This window comes from Cynara cardunculus (genome assembly GCF_001531365.2).
Source record: "Cynara cardunculus var. scolymus isolate 2C chromosome LG 15, CcrdV1, whole genome shotgun sequence".
Lineage (NCBI taxonomy): Eukaryota > Viridiplantae > Streptophyta > Magnoliopsida > Asterales > Asteraceae > Cynara > Cynara cardunculus.
In genome coordinates this window covers 5,400,143-5,422,576 of record NC_037542.1, presented here as the reverse complement: position 1 = coordinate 5,422,576, position 22,434 = coordinate 5,400,143, and the positions used below count along the sequence as shown (strand labels likewise).

General features: G+C 34.6%; 2 protein-coding genes across 5 annotated transcripts; one reads left to right on the top strand and one right to left on the bottom strand.

Annotated features, from left to right (window-relative positions):
• Window positions 1-1,957: 1,957 nt before the first annotated feature.
• Window positions 1,958-8,737, bottom strand: LOC112527832 (protein decapping 5). Of its 4 annotated transcripts, XM_025138660.1 has the most exons (9): window positions 8,444-8,737; window positions 6,703-6,803; window positions 5,454-5,525; window positions 4,423-5,376; window positions 3,586-3,657; window positions 3,125-3,319; window positions 2,516-2,626; window positions 2,254-2,440; window positions 1,958-2,156 (listed from the first exon to the last, which is right to left on the bottom strand). In XM_025138660.1, exons 1-8 carry the CDS (start codon window positions 8,589-8,591, stop codon window positions 2,255-2,257), a joined length of 1,839 nt encoding a protein of 612 aa, XP_024994428.1. In that variant the 5' UTR covers window positions 8,592-8,737; the 3' UTR covers window positions 1,958-2,156; window position 2,254. The 4 variants fall into 4 exon arrangements, with proteins under 4 accessions (XP_024994428.1, XP_024994427.1, XP_024994429.1 ...); XM_025138659.1 differs by having other exon boundaries at window positions 1,958-2,440; XM_025138661.1 differs by lacking the exons at window positions 1,958-2,156; window positions 2,254-2,440; window positions 2,516-2,626 and adding an exon at window positions 2,731-2,857.
• Window positions 8,738-13,369: 4,632 nt separating this feature from the next.
• Window positions 13,370-21,440, top strand: LOC112528117 (protein CROWDED NUCLEI 2-like). Its single transcript, XM_025139047.1, has 8 exons — window positions 13,370-13,848; window positions 15,814-16,023; window positions 16,572-16,825; window positions 17,016-17,286; window positions 17,360-17,443; window positions 18,214-20,144; window positions 20,805-21,012; window positions 21,127-21,440. The coding sequence occupies exons 1-8, from the start codon at window positions 13,537-13,539 to the stop codon at window positions 21,325-21,327; spliced, it is 3,471 nt and encodes a 1,156-aa protein (XP_024994815.1). The 5' UTR covers window positions 13,370-13,536; the 3' UTR covers window positions 21,328-21,440.
• The last annotated feature ends 994 nt before the right edge of the window (window positions 21,441-22,434 follow it).

Below are 22,434 nucleotides of genomic sequence, written 5' to 3'. Positions count from 1 at the left end.
ATGTTGGTGATTTTTTAAATTAAAAAATAGAAAATAATTTGATTAAATTATTGATGGATTAAGATAAAATTTAACTAAATACATAATTAATTAAAATTCATCATTAGTGTTTATTGGTATATATGCATGAATTATTTATATCTAATTGATGGCTAATTTGATCTCTGTCTGACACTCTAACACAATAATATGTTAATAAGTGTGAAAGATCGTTGAATCTTGTCGGTGATATTATTTCACCGATAGATTAGCGACGAAATTTAATTAATTATGTATCTAAATTTTATCGTTAATCTATCAGTAATTTAATCAAATTATTTTCTATTTTTTTAATTTAAAAATACCAACGGAATATATTTTATTTTTAATCAAAATAAATTTCATTAGTAATTTTTTTTAATTTTTTTAATTTAAGAAATCATATATTAAATATATTTTATTTTTAATTAAAATAAATTAAATCAGTAATCCTTTTAAATCTTTTTTCATTTTTTTTAAATTTGAAAAATCACTAACATAAAATATTTTATTTTTAATTAAAATATATTTCATCAATATTTTTTTTAAATATAAGTACTTTTTTGTAAATGTAAGTATTTTTCGATATATTTATTTTATTAGATGTAAATACTTTTTTTGTTTAAAAAATGTTTAAAAACTTAATTGTTCAAAATATAAAAGTCTATTGGCTTTATTTCAGGTTTTTTCCATTATTTCATCTCATTAACCAGTTGTATAGGTTATAAGAATGTATCTAACAGGTTTTGGAATGTCCAAGAAGTTATTTAATAAGTTTTAGAATGTCCAAGAACTTATTTGTTCCAAAAACTTAATCATTCCAAACATTAAAGTCCATTGGATTTTTTTTGACTTTTTTCTTTAATTTTTAATATTAAAATTTAATTGTAAGCAGAAAAGATTTTTTTTTATGATTTTTTTAAAATTCACAGACGGGGTTTTTTTTTAAAAATATTAAATATTATGTTGTTTATTTGGTTGATTGATCTTTATATTTAGAAATAATCATCATTATTTGATTCGGACCTGTTTTCTAAAAAGACCCAAGATAGGAACTTCGTTTTCTGTGCATCAACGCTTTATAATTAAGTTGTAGCTTTGAAAAACTAAAGTTTTTAAGACTTAAAATTTATATGTTTTATTGATAAAGTGGTCTGACTTGTTTAGTGCATTATTAAGCAGGGAATTATGTTGTGTTGATTTATGGAATGGTAATATTATGTAGTTTGGTATTTGTAATTGTTAAAGCAACATTAACGTGTGAAACTTAACGTGCATCTAACAGTGGAGATCCCTTATTTAATATTATGTAGTTTAATATTTGATTAGATTGATCCCATACATCTGATCTTAACGTACATCTAACAATGGAGATCCCATACGCTTTTTACCTTCTCTCCAAAACCCAACCCTCGACTTGTATTATTGATTTGATAAACCGTCTTCTACTTTTGTCTCTATATTTTAATTTCAATTTTCTTTCACAAGTGCATTCTACCCATCCATAATAATGAGCTTTGTTATACGGCTTAGCAAAGTCTGAGAATCTTACCTTGTAAATGAGGAAGAAAAATCTTACCCAAGTAGCGGTTACCAGACAAGTGACGCTCACCAACAATCCATTTTGATAGCCAAAAAATATTATCCAGTAATCGTTTGATAAACAACACTTTGCTGGAATGAAGACTGCCTTACAAATTTTGCTGTTAGTTGATGTTTGGCAACTCTGATGCATATGGTAAATTAAGCGCCTGTGCACCACCATACTTCCCATCTCTCACAAGCCTAATATCGGCCGTTGGTTACTGAATCACCTACACCATCGCTTGTAGCACCCGCCTCTACCCATGGAGGTGGTTGACCCACGAATTTCTTTTAAGAGGATGCATCTTAAAGATAAATATATGTCATAACATTTTCAACAGCTGGATTTCAAAAGTACAGAACCAAACAAATCTCCAACTTCTTTTTATCAAAATCAAACCACGATTCATTTCCTATGATCACAAAAAACATGATGTTTCACATCTAACAGAACAAGATAATAATTGTCGAAAACAAGTTTACACCGACCGGAACAACATCAGTACGAATCTTGAAATATCAGTATTCTGAGACTTCACAAGTCTACAAATACTCTGCAAACAAACAGACATTCATCTAACTTTATTTCCCTTAAAAGCCACCAGGACCATTTGGTATCTCTACTCTGTAAAAACAACAAACAAGGCTTGCCTTAATAATCATGGGTTGCATTTGGATTTGGATTTGGATTTGGATTTGGATTTGGATTTCTCATACCACGACCCCTTCCCCCGTAACCATATCCTCTTCCATAATAACCACCTCGAGAACGCCCTCCACGGTAGGGCCCACGTCCACCCCTACCGCCCCCTCTGTACCTTGAGAATTCTCCAAATGTCTGCACCATAACACGTCGTCAGCATATACTGAAATTAATCAAGGAAGATAGGAAATATGACAAAAATTCTCTCACCTCTGTATCTAGTTTCATTTGTTCCGAGAACCGAGTCCTCCCATTGTTTGATTGGCGATCAAGAGAGTTGCATGATAATGTATCGAAAAAGTCATCCTTGCTGTACACAGGCTGTATATTGCAAAACATTGAAAAGGGTCACTCAGGTTTTTTTTGCTAACAGTGGGTGTCCGGGCCAGCTTGTGTGCACCTCACTAATCTCCAATGGCCTTGGAGGGACTCTAACCGATGACATATGGGGAAAGGCCCAAGCCTTATTAAGAGTGAACTTGCCATAGCTTGTGGAGTCTTCATAAACATCTCTTATAGATGATGCAAAAAGACTGTTTTCATGACACCAACCTATGAGTTGTAGGTCACAGATGAGCAACATTTGACTAGTTTGAAGAAAACTGTGTGATTATTTAGCAGGTATTTATAATACCCTTCGACTGACACAAAATTAAGGAACCTTGAGATTGATAGAATGATTTACTTATGATAATGGATGGCCACCCAAATAAAAAAATTTACAACTTTCTATAAGAAAATATAGCAACTTTTATACGACAAGTGTTTGAAAATTTTCATGGGATGTATAAAGTAGGTGTTCTGATGGGAACCCCTCACCTTGGCATCAACTTTCGGTAAGTTGTGATCGTTTTCCTCTTCTAGTTCATCCTCATCAGTAGCATTGCCATCTTTCTCCTTTGAACCTGACCTGTTACTTTTTCCCAAACTACCCCAGACTTCATCCTTGTTGAATTTTTCATTCATTGCATTAAAATCGAACTCCTCGGTAAATTTCATCACTGGTTGTGAGCCCTGAATCATTTAATGAGTACAAATTTAGCAAACACAATTAGGTCATAGGTGGGGTTCAAAATAATAGGACTCCATCTGTTTTAGCTCCTTCCCAATCTTCACCTATCCTCTTATGGAAAAGGGAGGCGTAAACGAATAAAATTGTGAAAATGCTATCCAAACAAAAAAAAAGTTGTAAATACGTTATCCAACTAATAAAACGAATGAGAAGTGGCAAAATAAATGGTGAATCATCATTTCATAAATGCACAAGAATAAATTTTTACCCCAGATCCTCTGCCTCTTTCACGACCTCTGTAACTGTAATTCGACCGAGTATGGTAAGTAGCTCCATTGGGCTAAAGAACAGCGATAGAAAAACAGAAAGAAGAACACATTAGACGACAGATATTTTCAAGAATCCCAACTCCATAGACGGGTAATAGCTCATGTTCTTATAATGAGCATATATCTCCTGAAAACCAAAACCAAAACCATCATACAACTAGCAAGCGGATCACCTCCACAGAAAGATCAACATATTTTAGGCTTCGGATATCAACTCATCTCAACTAGCCTTCGTCCCAATTACATGGGGTTAGTTCAAGATTTCCAATGATCTACAGCATTATTCCATGTCAAAACAGATGAAATAATTATCATGGTCCGAGTTTGTTTGCTTCTTAAAATGTCTATTTGGTTTTAGGTTTTAACCAATTTATCTATCTGCTCAATTGCCATATAACTCCCTTCAGGTTTAAAGTCAGATGCACTGGAATTGACACACTTCAATTCACGTTTGCTTTTCATTTTACTGAAAATAAAAAATAAAAAGTGGGGTTTGTTACCACTCATGAGTGCAAGTACAAAATCAGGCATCATCATCATGTGAACCATGTAGGCTGGGACCGACTATGAACTATGGTTGAAGTAACAAGTCATACTTATTTCCAGTAGAGGACTTAAATTGAGCTATAATATATCCTCTATATGTGAATAATCTATACACCCCCACTTATCTATCTATCTATCTATATATGCAGATTAAAATTAAACAGATTATATCAACATTACGTAAATTATTGATTATTAGACGATGACTTCAAATGTGAAGAGTCCCTTGCCTTTGGAGCAATATGCGTTTGAGTTGGTAATGGCAATAATGGAGGCTGAGCTTCAGTTGGCACTGGAATGGGCACAGACGATGTTGATGATGATGATGCTGATGACACTTGAACCACTTCCGCATCACTGTGAACAGCTTGTGAGGATTGGGCTGGAACAACAGCAGCTGGCAGAGACTGCAGCAGCTGCCCAGGAGTTACAAGCGATGGTGTGGGTGATTCAGTAGGTGCCCCACCAACAGACGAAATAGGCTGAGACGTGCCCTGATAAGAAAACTTGGCACCAGAAAGCACATTAGGCTTGTGAGAGATGGGAGGTATGGTGGCATTTACATCAGTAGTAACAGCAGCTGCAGGAGAAGTAAGAGTAGACTGTGGTTGCATGCTACCACTTGGTGGGGTAGGACCCACAGAGTTAGGAGCTTTATTATGCATCAGAGTTGGCAAAGATCCAGTAGCTAATCCTGAAGGAAGACTGGAAGGCAATGTTGATCCCAGTAAAGAGTTAGAGGTTAAAGTAGCTGAACTGGTAGACACTGGCAATAAAGGAGATGGATATTCAGGCAAGTTTGGAGTTGATGCATTTGGTGCTCCACTTGCCAAGGATGCATTAAAACTAGGATACTGCATAGGTTGCTGTAATGGAGGCATTCCTAACCCCTGTGGTGGTCGAGGCAATGATTGTTGATGCAACTGCGGAAGCGCATTTGGTGGGGCATAGTATCCTGGCCAATACATCGGCATTGCAATCCCACTACTGTTTGCATTTGGAGGAGGTGGTGAAGGGCCCCAAGATCCAACATTCCCACCAGGTTGATATAAAGGCAGCCCACCTTGAAAAGTTGACCCAGGATGACCTGGATGTGCATTATGGGTACTAGGACCAGACGACGAGTTAGCAGCAGCAGCAGCAGGCAAGCTTGAAGACGTTGTAGCTGGCCGAGGATAATGAGACTGCATAGAAATGAAGTGTTTAGACCATTACACAATTAAAGCCGTTACAGATATATCACCAGTTATCCCCTAATTACCTGAATTATGGCAGGATCGCTGTTAATGGGTTGTGTGGGTTGAGCAGGCTGAGATGATTTCACCTGAAGATCCTGCATAATACAAAATTAACTTCAAAACCTTTGCTGTCCAGAAGTCAAATTATACAGCAAGAAATATTAAAAATAAAATTTCAAAAAGCGTCTAGTAAGAGAAGTGACAATCGCCAACAAAACCTTTCCAACGTAAAGCGATAGTGCAATTATTGGCAAAGTGGACACTTTCCGCTTGTTGATGCTATTATTAATTATTGTTAATTAGTTATTGATTGGTGATTCATTTATTATTGGTTACTCAATTACAAAAGGCAAAACCAACTTGTTACTTCCTTACATATTAGTTCACTTACTTGTAACATGTCATTATTTTTAAGTAGTTATACCTCATTAATTTATTATCTCACTAACTTGGTCTTTAATTTAGTTTATTAGGCAACTTATAAATGTACATTGTCATGTATGCTTTTATTGTGTTAATTGTAAAAACAAAATTGAAAATCTATTTTTACCAATTGTATTTTATGTTAAAATGAACCAATTAATGATCCTCTTAATACCCAATTGATTAATTAGGCGCTATGCACTTGATTGAATGGCTAGCTTGGCCTACCACTATTCAGAGCACTCATAGCAAGCATGGTCACAGGAGAGGTCACGAGTCCATCCTTGAAGATATGATGTTGAAAGCATAAGCATTTAGACGGACAATTATTAAAGGGGTTTCAAATAAACGAATTGCAAGAGACATTCCATAGATCATGAAAGTTATACATTGAAAGAGTAAAGACCAAAAAAATCAAGGATCGGTAGTGGGTGTTGTCCTCCATCCTCTCTTCATGGGGGTATCTAAAGGGTCAAACCAATTATATCAAATATTGGTTGTAATCTAAACATAAATGAAACAAAGGTCCATCAAATTAACAAAAGTCAAAAAGAGAAAAAAAAAAACAGAAAAATAACTCACAGTAAACCAACATCATCTAAATTGTCCATCTAAAATGACCTATGACTCCCATTTCCAGATTCGTTTTTATGTTACAATGAAGTGACGAACAACTTGCTAAAAGGGGAACTAACTGCCAAAAGATGCAATAGAAATAATTATGCCTATTAGAAGTTGTAGAGATTTTTAGAGAAACAACAAACCCATGCAATGATAATGATCCATGCCCTCCTAAACACAAAAAAGCAAGTTGAGAGATGGAAGTCAAAGATCTTCCAGTTTAGGTACCTTAATATCACTTCCACGAAATAATATGTACTCATAAACCTTGTCACTAGGCATGAGTTGTGGACCATCTCTTTTTCGCCCTTCAGTTCCAAACGATCTTACTGCAAATTTTCAATAATGAGTTAATAATTCAATACCTAGCAAGTTCAGAAAGGATGAATGATACATAAGAAGAGAAATCATATCTAGCAGCAGCATAACTAACCAAGTAGATATCAATATAGACATACACAAAGTCACTGAAGTAACTTGTTTCCAATACTTATCTAAATCATTGTTAATCTTAAAGCTAAATTTTATTGCAACTAAACCTTCTTAACTGTGAGCATCTTGTCTTTATGTGGCTGAACATTCTGTCCCATGACTCTTAGTATGACTTGCCACAATCATATAAATAGTTTTCAGCTTCAATGAAACATTTCAATCCCATAGTGTTCTAAGAAGCATTAGGAAAAGCTAGGCAGTCGAGTGACCTTCTGGCATTTAGTTACCTAAACAAGGTTAAGCTGAACAATAAACAATTCAGTTTATACATGATTAATTTCAGGTTATGTAAACATATAAAAATTTAAAACTTTGATAAGATATCATTTTGTACAATTACTTCTCTATTCAAAGAATTGGTAAAATTCCCTTCAGGTTTGAGATAAGTAAACTGACGAACACAAGTTTAGACAGGTTGTTTGATTCAAATTTTTAGAAACGCTTAATTCAATTATTAGTTGCTAAGCAAAGTGGTAGAGAATGTGTACTAGGCAACCAAATAAGCCTTAACTGATTTAAGCGGTGAACACTATACACCTGACCTTGGCGGCCACTTAAGCTGTCCTGAGCAGGGAATTTTAGAACATTGCAATCAGATAGATATCCCAAAGCCTGTGCTCATGCAACCCATAATATCCTATGACTATTACCCACATCAATCATCCAATCCTTAAATAAAGTTGATCCCAAATAGTGAAGGCAATGACTCATAACTACTTTTCCATATACAGATATCACATTTTCTACTTTGATATTATTAATGTTGCACTTGATAGGCTCCCAAATACATTTCTCAACCTACAGCTTCATATGAAGTCGTCTACTGTCTTATGGATCACAAATTTCAATGGTCAAAAGTGAAATTCCTTAATGTGAAATAGCTAAAATTGATTAGGCATAAAAATAGAGTTATTGTGATCTTACGAAATTTACTCAGGCTTAAAAGAACATCTTTAAATTATACTTTCAAGAAATTCAGTAAGAATACCAATAGTGACACCATTCAGAAATTTACCCAAACTAGGTAAGAATATCTTTAAAGTATTTTTAAGAAAGTCTATAATAACCGCAGTTGTGACACAATCAAAAACAGATACAACATGATTCCACGAGGCAGTCATTTGCTTCATTCAGTTTTACAATATATAAAACTATCTGCACTAAATCGATTACTAATGTGATAACTTTATCTAGGTGCTAATTCGAACAACTATGTTCAGGTCTCAGAATATCGTTTATTTTATCGAAACCGCATACACCTACCTAATGCAATAATAGGATCAAAACACGTATTTGAAATCACAGCAATAAAACCAACAAAAAATTCCTCGGTAATCAACTGGATGTCAAGCATTTCACTCCTACGATTAAATTGTTGAACTTACCTTCTTGAACCCTAGTCAAACAGAAACCAAAAAAATCCGAATCGGAACCACTAAAAACATTGAAAGAATCAAGATTGAATAAAATTGGTTACCGTTGGTCAATCCGATGGAGGATTCCTCGGTATTGATATTATACAAAATGCCCTCATATCTGATTTCACTCTTGGAAGTCAAGCTAATTAAGCTTCCAATGTACGAATCGGCAGACGAAGTTGACGATCTAGAAGCTTCTGTCGCCATAGTCGTTGATACTCCACTACCTAGCGAAGTTTAGAGAGAAAGAGAGTGTAAATTCCTGCCGACTCGATTGATGCTGGTCTGTATTTCTGGGATAGTTAGGGTTTGAATCAATTCTTCGCTAGGTTTTGGGTAATAAACTCCTTTTGGGGATCTTTCCTTTTGTGTTTTGTTGGAAATGCAATTCGAAACCCTATTTCAAATTACGATCGCCGGTGGGCCAATAATTTTCTTTTTTGTGAGTTATGATCCCAAAAAAATGATAATTAAATGTGATTTTGATTTTGATTTTGATTTGTTTAATTTTGTAGGATTAAAATAATGAGATTTAAATAAGTATGGAAATTATTTTTTTTTTTAACTGTAGCGTGTGACGACTTGAATTGACGAGCTTTCGTCTTCCCTCTCAAACTTACATAGTACACATTCGGTCCCAAAAATATACAACAAGCTACATTTTATAGGTAGCTAACAAATTTTTTCATAATATTTTAGTACATCACTTGCTTATATAACAAGTATTCAAGATCAACAGATAACATGCTCTTCTTTATATTCCATGTAAGCATATAGGGAATCTCACATTTCCTCTTTCCCTTATCCTTTGATAGTTTAACCGATTTGAATATAGTTATACCATTACCAAAAATTTAAGTCTATGAAAAGTTAAGTTTTGTGGAAACTTCAGAAGCTATCACTGATCGAAAAATTAAAATGTTAAGAAATAAAGAGATCAGTCTGGTAAAGATACAATGACAATTTCACAAGGGGCAAGAGGCTACCTGGGAACTGGAATCCAATATGAGATCCAGTTATCCTCATTTATTCGACCGATTGAATTCTGTGACGGAATTCTTTTGAATGAGGGGATAATGTGATAACCAGGTATTGAATATTGAAGTTTGGGGTGGTTTTGAAAATTTTGGTAAGTGAAAGGGTTTAATTGTGTATGTGCTTAATTGTTGAATTAATGTTCACCGCCTTTATGGTTTATGTTTGTTTATTTGAGATAATTGTTTTATCTCATGAAAAAATTGATACGCCCAATGGGATTAGAAATTGAAAGGATGCATGCATGTCTAAATGGTTGTATATTGTATGTGTGTTAGATGTGGTACGTCACGTTACAAGTGGAAAAAATATGCGGAAGAAACAGTAATGAAATGAAGAATGACCCCTTGCTAAGTTCCTCTGGTATTTGCCCATTGTGCCAAGATTGAAACGATCGTTTGCAATTGCTAAATATGCCAAATTGTTATTTGTCATGCCAAAGAGCGAAAAACAGATGGGAAATTAAGACACATGGATGAGACATCGAAGATCGCTTCCAAAAAGTCATCTATACTGTAAACTGGAGAAAGCATTTGACGGGAAAAGAGAACATGGAGTGGTAAGGCCACTATTAAATGGACCAACTATATATTCTTATGTTGAAAATCTAAACATCGTGCTCAAAAAAGGTGGGTAGGCATATAGCTCCTGCCACACAATCACAAAACTTTCTTTGTTTTTTTTTAACATGATTTATTCAAAGGTGATTGATCCTGAGGTGTTGGGTTCATGGAAAAGGGATATTATCCTCTCTTTGTCAACTCGAGATGTATTTCCGCCTTCCTTTTTTTAATGTCATGGTTCACTTGGTATCTCACATTGTTGAAGATATAAAGGAGTGCGGTCCCGTTTTTCAATAATACATGTATCCATTTGAGAGAGATATGGGTTTCTTAATAGGGTATATAAGGAATCAATATCGACCAAAGGGTAGTATCGTTGAAGGATATGTTTCCGAAGAGGTGATTGATTTTTGTACAAACTATCTAGACGGTGTCAATAATATTGGTGTTCCACGATCTCGACATGAGAGTAGACTTGGTGGGGTTATGACAAATGAATTTAAAAAGATCATTCCATATTGGGACCAATTGAAGCAGACACATTTTTTCGTCCTATAGAACATGACAGTTGTTGCTCCCTATATACATGAGCACATGACTGTGTTACAAATGATGAACAGGTCGAAAAGCAAAAAATGGTTGGCTACCGAACATAACATAATATTTTCACAATGGTTGAAAGATAGAGTGACCGTAAGTTATGGCGAAGAGGTTGACCAAGTAGTGGAAAAGTTACCAAAGGGCCTTTGGCCTAGCGGTATCGTAGCCCTTGGCCTTCTAGAAGGTTAGGGGTTCAAATCTCACCATAGGTGAGGAAGGTGTGTGAGTTTATTTGTTGCATTTGCCGTATATAAATATTTTATACTTAAAAAAATTAGTGGAAAAGTTGGCCTATGGTCCACAATATGACGTGGCATTATACCAAGGCTTACAGGCTATGACATTAACGATTATGCATTTTAGGCCAAATGACAAGAGTGGTGCAGATGGATTTAGTTTGCTGGATGAATAACATTATTATAAGCAAAATTTTTTATTAAAACATTAATTTTACTTGTTTCTTTAAAGAAAGCGGGTTCTATGATCTAAAATGGTTTCAGCTATTTGTACATTATTGCACCCGGTTTATAATTAAGACCCGAATAGCATTAGCCAAATGGGACCTCGTTAAACAACCGGGTACCATTAGACATGCCAATATACCCCCTCTACTAGGGTCTTTGTGGTTATTTAACTAGATAACATCAATAATTATGTAGTATACTTTCAAGTTATTTTTTATCAACACATTGTACTTTGAAAAATTTACCAAGTTTTTTTTTAATATTTTTTTATCAAGGCAAGTACTAATATTTTGATTTGAATCAACAGTAAATGATAGACACTACTAGAAAATAGACTATCACCGACGGATATTACGGATGGAAAAAATCTATCGGTAATTTCAGACGAATCACGACGAATTTAATTTAAAAAAAATAAAAAAAATAATCTTTTGGTAATTAATGACAAATTTAATTACCGACATATTACCAACGGATTTGAAATTTGTCGCTAATTACCAACGTATTATTGACGCTTTAATTAATTAAAAATAAAAAATAATGAATAATCCGCCGACAGTGACAGGTAATTAAATATTTTTTCTTCTAAAACTCAAAAACTTCTTTTGTAGTGAGAGGTTATGAGATTTTCATATCATGTCATTGTACTGTATAACATATTGTTGACGTGACAAGAAATTACAACATTATACTTTCAAAAGTTTTAACTTTACATATTATTTAAAATTAATTATAAAAAAATCTAAATTATTCATTAATATAATAGCAGCAATAATAAAACACATTTATTCGCTACTGTTTAAAAATATGTTAAAAAATATATGTTCTTTAAATAAGTAAATAACAAGCGTTATATTTTCTTATAAATAAATATTTATCTTGAAAAAATATATTATATTTAAAAAAAATATGTGACTTTAGAACTATTTGTTTACTCTTTAAATATAAACATCTTTTACACAATTTTACAACTTTTTGTTCCATTTACTACGGAGTAAAATTCTTATCAGTATGGGTCGATGGAATGACTCATATACATAAATGCATACATTTATAATAGTACGAAATTTAAATGCAATCTTTATATAACTGATGATAATTTGAAAAAATTTGGTTCGTGGAAAGAAAAAAAAACTATGTTTTATTCAGATCAGAAGTTTCTTATGAATCGGAAAAGGTATGCTGGAGGTTGTTGCAGCAACAATAGTGGTGGAGGCAAAGGTGTTGGTGTCTGGTGGAAGATGGTGATAGTGGAGGATTTGAAGATGGACATTGGTGGTGACGTCAGTCAATCTGGTGGAGGAGGTAGTTGTGACTGATGTGATGGAGGTAGAGGTGGTGGGCGATGGTAGTGGTGGTTATGATGGAGGTTGACATGGGCGACAGACGACAGTGGTAGTGTTGACGACGACGGTGGTGCCAGTGGATGACGGTGGTTAGGGTGGTGCCAAAGGAGGTTATTGTAGTTAAGGAGGAGGTGGATGTGTCCGATGATGATGATGATTACTAAGACAAATACCATTTAAAGTTTTATATCAAATAAGGATAAATTAATAAATTTTTTTTAATTCTATCTCGTCTTTGTCCCATATTGTTCCACTTATTATGAAAATAAACCTCTCTTGTCCTGTGTTGTACAACCCACTCCTAATCTCCTATCGCACCAAACATGAAATAATAAGGGTTTGTTTGTTAGCAGTTTAATGGGTTTAATGAGATTTATATCTTATTCAATCAGCTACAGATGGCTATTGGTAGTGTTTCAATTATATAGAAAGTGACTTATCAGTAAGTTTTTAGGAGGAATTTTTACATAGAAAGTCAAGTTTTTTCCAAACCTGTCATTCTAATTAAAAAAACACACTTATTTCATCCATAAAAAAACTATTTTAAACAAAAACCTTTTCGATGTTAACTAATTTGGGTCCTGTAACTTCTTAATCAACAGAGAATTTGGTTATTGAATTTTACAGGTGAGAAGTTGTTTGTTTACCTTTTAATAGTTTCATTGAGAGAAAAACATCTGAATCGTTGTTTGGTAAAAGAAAAGTCTGCCTCTTAATGGTTTTTAAATTCTGTGAATAATTTTGCATCATAGGACTCTCTTAACTATTCAGCACCCTAATTTTATTGTAAACAATTATCAAACAATTATATTTCATTTTACACTGTATCATGACGGTGTTTTAACCATTCTGAACATTTAATTATTCTTTACTCTAAATCGCACCACCAAACCAAACCATCAACGGTAACATCCTATGCATCCAAACCTCGAATGCAGAAAGCACAGACCTCTCCTTCATGGCTCTTTTTCTCCACCAAAAAAACAAAGCTTTTCGGCAAGATTTCTTTTATGTTAACACAAAATTCTCATACAAACCCTTGTGCGGCTGATGATTCTAAATCACATCCTAAACCCAATTCCCCCAAATTCTAGGTCTTAATTTCTTATGAAATCTTGAGTGCCTCTTTTTTCGATTATACCAAATGTTTACGCCAGATCATAGAATTAGGCGCTCTACATTAACAATAACGCCACGGTCCGATCTGCAAAAGATTGGGAACACAACCAGCCACGTTTCCGGGAAGGGGAAGGCGGTGGCGTTTATTGATGGTCCGCCATCGCCACCGCCGCCACCACTTGGGTTGTTGGATGAGAAAGAGGTGAATGCTGCGGCGGAGGGTGGGGATTTGGATGACTGGAGAAGGTTTAAGGATGCGGGGTTGTTGGATGAGGCTACTATGAAGAGAAAAGACCGTGAGGCATTGCTTGAGAAGACTGCTACACTTGAAAAAGAGGTGCTTTTTGTGTTCAATTTCTTACTAATTACAGTTTTCTAATTGGTTCACTTTCATTCTAGTTCTTGTTGTATCATATGATGATTAATTAGACTTGCTTTGGACTTTCTTATGTATCTCACTTGGCTAATTTTTTATAAGGAATTTGAATCCAATTTAGAACTAAGATCTTTCTTTTTGTGTATAAGGTTTGATGTATTCAAGAGTTCAAAATGCATATCAAAGCCTTTTCAGACATCCAAATAAAATAGCACAATGGCAACAAGAAGAAGAAACTGTATTTTGTTCCGAACTAGTTGGGGTATGCTAAAAACAACGGAAAATAAGTTACAAGACTCGAATGCAAAGTGTAATCGGTTTACCCAATAGGATTCTAGGTGTGAATGACATCATTCGAAGCTCTTCTATTTAAGGTTGACTTATTTTGGAAGGGAGGGACTGTATGTTTTTATTTTGACACCATCTTAATTGTATCTTAGTTTATTCTATGATTCTATCATATTCACGTGGACTTTTCTGGTCAATGCTTGGGAGTATGATAATTGCTTCATCCAATTTTTTTTGTTTTTAGGGGTTATTTGTTTACCTCTTAATAGTTCCATTAAGAGGCAACCTCTGAATCGTTAAGAGGTKAATCTTGTTTGGCAAAAAAAAAAGTCTGCCTCTTAATGGTTCTAAAACCCTTTGAATGATTTTGTATCCTGGTTCTCCCTTAACCATTAAGAGCCCTAATTTCATTGTACACAATTACCAAACAATTATATTTCATTTTGCATTATATCATGAGAGCCTCTTAATCATTCTGACCACTTAATCATTCTGCACCAAACCATTCAGCAATTGCCAAACACCCCCTATAGTGATTATCCTGGGAAAAATAATCAAGAAACTGGAAAAGTTACTCCATTAGAGTGTTGTTTGCCTCTACAGTTCTTTGGAAATTTATTAGGCCAAAATTACAATCCCTTAACCATTAAAACGTGATCAATCCACTCTAGAAGCATAATCTCTTAGTTCTAACCGAAAGCATGGAACCTTAGGATGGTGACCATTCAAGCATAATTTCATAATTGAACGATAAGCAACTTTTTCTTAAGAATGGATGCTAAATGGTCTCTCTACAGTCTCTGCACAACATGGGTGCTTTGGTGAATGGATGTGGAATATGGCTGAGATAAAAATACTGAGATGGAGTTCATAGTTACTGAAGTAACTTCCATTTTCAGGCCAGAATTGAATGTTCTTACATGCTATTGATTATTTGATTACCAATCACCAAATAATGCCAACCATTTTGGAGTTCTTAACTTTACTTCCAGTTATTCAAAAACTTTTTCTTTCAATTTTTGTTTCACATTTTGTTACTTCAAGATTCTCTCTTTGAGCACAGGAATAGATAAAACTAGCCCAAAAGAATGCTTCTTTCATTTAATCTTGGATTGGTACATTATTGTTAGAAAGACTGAAACTAGAAACAATAGAAAGATTAAACCAGAAGGAATGCTATAAAAGAACAAGCCTTTGCCCCGCGCTTTTTAGCACTAAGATGAGGCTAAATTGTGCTAATGTTTGTGTTCTATGATAAAGCTACATGTTGTGGCCCTTTCAGGTCTTGTTGATGATTAAGGGCCTGTTTAACTTAATGAGCTTAATGGGACTCGCATCTTATTTGGTCAGCTATACATGTACTGTTTGGTTGTGGCTTAATGATATTGAAAGTGGCTTATTCAGTAAGATTCTAGGCGGAGCTTTATGCAGAAAGTCAAATTTTTTCCAAACCTGTCCCTTTTATTAAAAAACAAGCTCCTTCCATTCACGAGAAAAACCTCCCAATTTATTCAGACAGATTAATCCACAGTCAACTTTATTCCTACAGGACTTCATGGAAAACCAACTAAACAGCCCCTAAATTGGATTGCCTTTTGTTGCAACTGTCTAATCTTGTTGGTTGTTTTCTTCTGACAGCTTTTCAATCATCAGTATAATATGGGGCTTTTATTGATCGAGAATAAGGATTTGTCTGCAAATGTTGAAGAACTTAAAGAAGCACTATCAGAGATACAGGAGATTAATAAACGCGAGGAGGTTGCTCGTTTCATGGCTGTATCTGAAACTGAGAAGCGTGTGGAAAACTTGGAGAAAGCTTTAGATATGGAGAAGCATTGTCGGGTTGATGTAAGCAACATCGTTCTTTAACCTAAACTTTTATTGGCTCTACTATGCGTAATGGAGGTCTTCAATGTGTTTACTCCCTCTATCCCAAAATAAATTTCCACAACGAAAAATGAACACAGTTTAAGGATTGCGTAATTATTACACTTTTAATCAGCTAAAGGACAATATTACCCTTAATAATAGAGATGGAAGGGTAGAATGAGAAAGTAGGCACTTACAAATTAAAATGGAAATGTGGACACTTCTTTTGTATGGATTTCTTTATTATCAGTAGTTTATTTTTGCCTTATTATCTATAACTTCTATATGGATATATATACAATAAAAATCGTGTTTGTCCAATACTAATCTAACATGAATATCTACTTTGCTGTTAAATTCGGTTGACTGGTTAATTTATTGACTTTGATTTTGATTTTCAAATAATCATACAAAAATTAATAATGTATATATAACATTAGGAATTCAGATCATTTAATTGAGAAGTGCATGTAGTAGTACATAACTACATATACATCTAGATTTATGATCATATGTTCTGCCTGCAGCTCGAGAAGGCTTTGTGTGAAATTGGGGAAGAAAATAAACAAATTAAACTTAGTTCTCAGACCAAGTTGGCTGATGCAAATAACTTAGTTTTTGGGATCAGGGATAAATCCAGAGAGGTTGATAAAAAGATGCAAGAAGCTGATGCAAGGCTCGCTGCTGCAAATGAAAGGAGTTTAGAGATCGACAAAGAATTACAAAAGGTCGAGACTCGTGAAACCATGCTCCAGAGTGAGCGCCTATTGTTTGTTGAAGAGTAAGATACACGCAGGCCTAACATATTAGACCATCTCCAACTAATTCTCTATAATTTTCTCCGAATTTGGAGATTTTAACTTTCGCATCTCCATTTTGGAGAAATTATAGGAAATCTGTTGGAGATGCTTGTATATATATTTAAATTGCCGTATGCATGAAGATGATGACAATATTACCTTTCTTTATAGGCAGAAAGGATGGGAGGTTAAGTCTTTGAAACAGAAAGAAGATTTGCAGGAATGGGAAAGAAAATTGCACCAAGGGGAAGAGAGATTATGCGAAAGTCGAAGAATTATCAATCAAAGAGAGGAAAAGGTCAATGAAATTGAGACGACCCTCAAACAGAAGGAAAAGGAATTCAAAGAAGCATATAATGATATAGATTTGAGGATTTCGGAATCGAAGAAAAAAGTGGATGATGTAAACGATAGATTAGCAAAATTAATTGCAAAAGAGATGGTAAGTTTCTAATCGTTAACATTTTATTGTGCAAGTTTATGATTTCATTCTGCTTTATTTTATTTGATTGCAGGAAGCAGAGTCTAAAAGACGGAAGCTTGAGATGAAGGAAAAGGAACTTGTTAGTTTGACCGAGAAACTGAATGTGAAAGAAAGAGTGAGTTCATGCTTAATTTGTCTCTTTATAAACACACAACTCTCTCTAGATCTGTTCTTCACTCACACAAACACACATATAGATAATTATTATGTATATGTGTATGTCTGTATAAATCTTACCGTCGGGTCGTTTGTTTTGTTTTTATGTGTGTATGGGAGAAAAAGAGAGCATATGTGTATATATGGTTAACCATGGTGTCTTACACCTTTTGCCTAACTCGTACTGGGGGTCCATTCAAAGTGTCCAGCCACATGGTCCGAACAAACTTTAGACCTACCGGCAGTAACATCTAGCAAGAATCAAACCTGAGACCTGATGCTTCATAGGCACTAGGCTTGGTGATTGACCGCTAAGCCAATCCCTTGCAGTAGATAGAGAACCTACAAATATCCGAAATGAAAAAACGGGTGAAAAAATGTATCGAAATGGATGTCAAACTAAAGATGATAAAGTGATTGTTTTTTGATGAAGTTGTTTTGCACCAATTTTTGTTATATTTCACTCATTTTTGATATAAAAGATTGGGGGGGGGGGTATTTTTATTTTAAAAAAGGTGGTTTTATTATCTTTTTACAGATGACCCAGATTTGAATACTGCCTCTAGTTTTAGCACAATGTAACCACCATTATTATTCACAACTGTAAGATTAAAATAGATGGACGGTTCAGATGGGTTCCGTTGTTCTCTATTTAGTGTTTACTCTTGAACACCCCCAATATATGTATGTATATATTAGTGTGAGATGGATGATGTTTGGCTATTATAGGTGGAGATTCAGAAGCTTCTAGATGCCCACAAAGATTCCTTATATTCTAAACAGCAGGAGTTTGACTTAGAAATGGAAAAAAAGAGGAATACTATCGAGGAGGACATGAGAAGCAAGGTAGAAGCTCTTGAGCGGAAAGAAGCTGAAATCAAGCATAGGGAGGAAAAACTGAGAAAGCTAGAACAAGCTTCGGAAAAGAAGACAGAAAGATTCAAAGAGAAAGAGAAAAGCCTTGACACCAAGTTAAAAGCAGTGAGAGAGAAGGAGAAATCCATTAAAGCCGAAGCAAAACAAAAGGAGTTGGACCAAAAACAGATACTTGTAGACAAAGAGATTCTACAAGTTATAAAAGACGATTTTACAAAAGTCAAAGCTGAAATTACCGAAAAGGAGCTAAAGTTACATGCAGACTTAGAGAAACATAGAATTACAGAAGATGAAAGAACAAAACATGCCCGTTTGCAATCAAAATTGAAAGAGGAGATAAATAAATGCGGACTTCATAGAGAGTCGCTCGACAAGGAAGTTGACTGCTTAAGGAAGGATAGAATGAAGTTTGAGGAAGAATGGGAGACATTGAATGAGAAGAAAACGGCTATAAACAAAGAACTAAGGGAACTTGGTGAACAAAAAGAAACTATAGAAAAATTCCGTAAATCAGAAGAAGAAAGATTGGAAAAAGATAAACTTGCGACAAAAGATTACATTAAAAGGGAGCTGGAAGTTGTCAAAGTGGAAAAAGAAACATTTGCTGCTACAGTGAAGCAGGAGCAGTCACTTTTAACCGAAAAGGCTGAAAACGAACGGAGAAAATTAGTTCATGAACTTGAGCTAAAGCAAAGAGCTCTTGAAGTTAATCTGCAGAACAGGCGTGCGGAAGTGGAGAAACAACTTCAGGTGAGGGAGAAAGCATTTGAGGAGGAGCGCAAGAAAGAACTTAATAATATCAGTTTCTTGAAGGAAGTTATCAGGAAGGAAATGGAAGAAATGGAGCAAGAAAAACGTAGAATAGATAAAGAAAAAGAGGAGGTTTCCGTGACTAAGAAGCAGTTAGAAGGAAACCGATGTGAGATGCACAAAGACATCAGTGAGCTTTGTCTTCTTAGCAAGAAGATAAAGAATCAAAGGGAAGAATTAGGAAAGGAGAGAAATATTTTTCTTGCACTTGTTGACGGGCTCAAGAATTGTGGGAATTGTGGGGAGCTGACTAGAACTTACGAGTTATCTGATCTGCAAATGCTAGAGGGAAGGGATGATTCTCCTCTTTCGAGAACAGTAGACGAAATCATTGAAAAATCGGAGAGTTTTATTGCCGTTTCTCATGAAACCAATGAGTTAACTTCTCTTGGAAACATTAAATCTCCTAATTCTGGAGGTCTCGTATCTTGGTTCAAGAAGGGTGTGATGATTTTTAAGTCATCCCCTCACCGGAAAATGGATGGGCTTCCTCTACATGGCAGAATGCATGATTTAAAGGGAGAAATTGAAGGGTCAAATGTGCCAACTGGTATTAATGTAAAGGGCCAAAATGCAAATGATTCAAATGACGTTCAACTGCATACACCAGAAAACATAAATAGGGAGGTTGAAGCTCCAGAAGATTCACAGCAATCAGAGCTGAGAAGTGGGAGGCGAAAACCTGTAAGAAAAGCCAAAGTTGCTGGAGCTCGTAAACGACACACTGTTAAGGCATCGGTTGAAGATTCCTTGAAGACTTCTGAAGCAGAAAGTCTCGATGATGAAAAGGGAGGTGGGACCTCTATGAGGAAACGTTCCCATGCCCAAGCTTCTTTGGTCAGTGGAAGTGACATGGAAGCTAGTGAGAGTGAGGCATGTTCCGAAAGCGTTACGACAGGTGGGCGCAGGAAGAGGCGGCAAACAGCAGTACAAACTCCTGGAGAAAAACGATATAATCTCAGAGGGCACAAGACGTAAGTTCTAAGCTTTATACTTGTGGATTAGTGTTTTTAGTTAATTTGAACTTCTATTTATATGCTTATTCTACAATGCCAATGGTTGGGACAGTAATGCTTTGTGCTTTTCTTATTAATGGGGATCAAAATATAAAAAATTACATTGCAAATGGGATATGTCTATAACTATACGCTTGAATGATAAGTGTTTGATGCAATGCAAATATGGGTGCGTTTGATACGTAGACCGGACTGGACGGGCAAGAGTGAGGTAGGTGGATGAAAGAATTCTGGAAGGTCTTAGGGTTTTAAATTGACATGGGTAGTTTAGTAATTTACAAATCTTGTCCCATATCCCTGATTTTAGAAAAAAATGCATTTTTAAATGGGTGGAACAGAAAGAATTGCATTTTTGTCCCACTCAGATTTGTCATGTCCCGGTCTAATGTCGTGCCAAACGTGAGACCACAAGTTTTTGTACTGTTCCATCCTGTCTCACATACAATGCATATTTAATTTTCTTACTGATGCTTCCGTAATTTCTTTTTGTTATTATCGGTTTTGGACAATCTCTAATTTCTCCTTTGATATCCATTGCCCTTTAACGTGTTTATATTTTCAACGACCACTGATATGTTTCCAGGGTTTTAACTTGAAATTTTTGCGTCTAATGATTAGTGTAGAAGTCATCCCTCCAACTCAAGCTTCTGTGGATATCATGAATGGGAATGAAGTTAATGGATCTAGAACTAGCGGTGCAAGCAAAGTAATACAAAATCTTGAAATTGCTTCTGGTCCAAGCACAGAAGTCGCTACTGAAGATGGCAATGCAAAGCCATTGATGCTTGTTACACCCAAAAGAGTCGACACCCTTGAATCCGATAAGGTTGTAAGAGTATATAATTCAACATATAGTTTTTCTTTCTTTCTTTCCATCTTTTTTTCAAATGGTTTCACATTTTCAAGATTTGCTGAATAGTTTTCATTTGCTGTGTTTCAGTTGCCAGGTGATGCCATATTGGAGGAAAATATAGAAATGAGTGATGATGTTAATGGCACCAATGAGTATAGTGGTGATGGTGGTGGTGACGGTGACGATGACGGTGGTGGTGATGATAATGATGATGGTGATAATGCTTCAGAGCAACATCCTGGTGAAATTTCGATTGGGAAGAAATTATGGACTTTCTTCTCGACATGAAATCACTGCTATATATGCTCATTATTTTCTAACACCATGTATATTCGATTTAGATAAAAAAAAGAGGTTTGATTCTTATCTGTTCATGCTGCTCGATTGTTTGTGTATAGTTGCAGCTGGGGAATTCATCATCATATTGACATTTGTGCCAATTCTTTTCATTGTGTACTTGATGTTGTGCTTGTTTTCCCGACATGATTTTGGTATATTGTGCAAGATTGCTACTTGCTGCATGTTTTGAGATTTTGCAATTTACAAGATTTTGCAGTGTAAAATAAGAACCACCCTTTGGAGCGCTTCTATTGTAATTCGTAAGGGTTTCCGGCCATTGTAACTCGGCTGTGGCTGTGAGTTTCTTTTAAAAAACTTAACTAAATATTTTGATTAGTTATTAAAAATATAATTACTATATTATCCTTTTAGCTTATTTAAAAAATATCCTTAAATATTTCAAACGAGTCGTATTGGATCTCTCGGTTATCACAAACTAATTAGTTCTCCTTAAATGAGCCCATATACATACATATATATATATATATACATATATATATATATAAAGAGGAGCGATCAAATAAAAATCGTCTCCATTTGTGTAAACCGTGTAAACCAATCTCACCTATCCATTTTCTTGATCAATGGTTAAGATTAATCAAGGTTATTTAAGAAAATAAAAAATAAAAAAAATTGAAAATACATTTTATAATACCGATAAGGGCAAAAGGGTAAAACCAATTATAATTAATGAAACTAATTTATTTTTTGTAAAGTAATTTATTATTTTATGTTAACATTTATTATTACTAGAAACGTACTCGCGCAATGCAGCGAGATACATCGTGATTTTAATATTTCATTTTATTCTTTATCTCAGTCGATGTTATAATATGGCTTTATGTGATTTTGAGAAAACGATGATGTTTTAATTTTTGAATAAAATATATGTTTGAAGATATCATAAAAATTTGACAAAAATATATCGATATTAGTATCAAATTAACTATTTGAAATTCTTCATTTGTAATTTTTTAATTCAATTTTTTTGTAATTTAATTTATGTACAATAACGAAGTAATTTATATTTGGTTTAATAATATAATTTTTTATAAA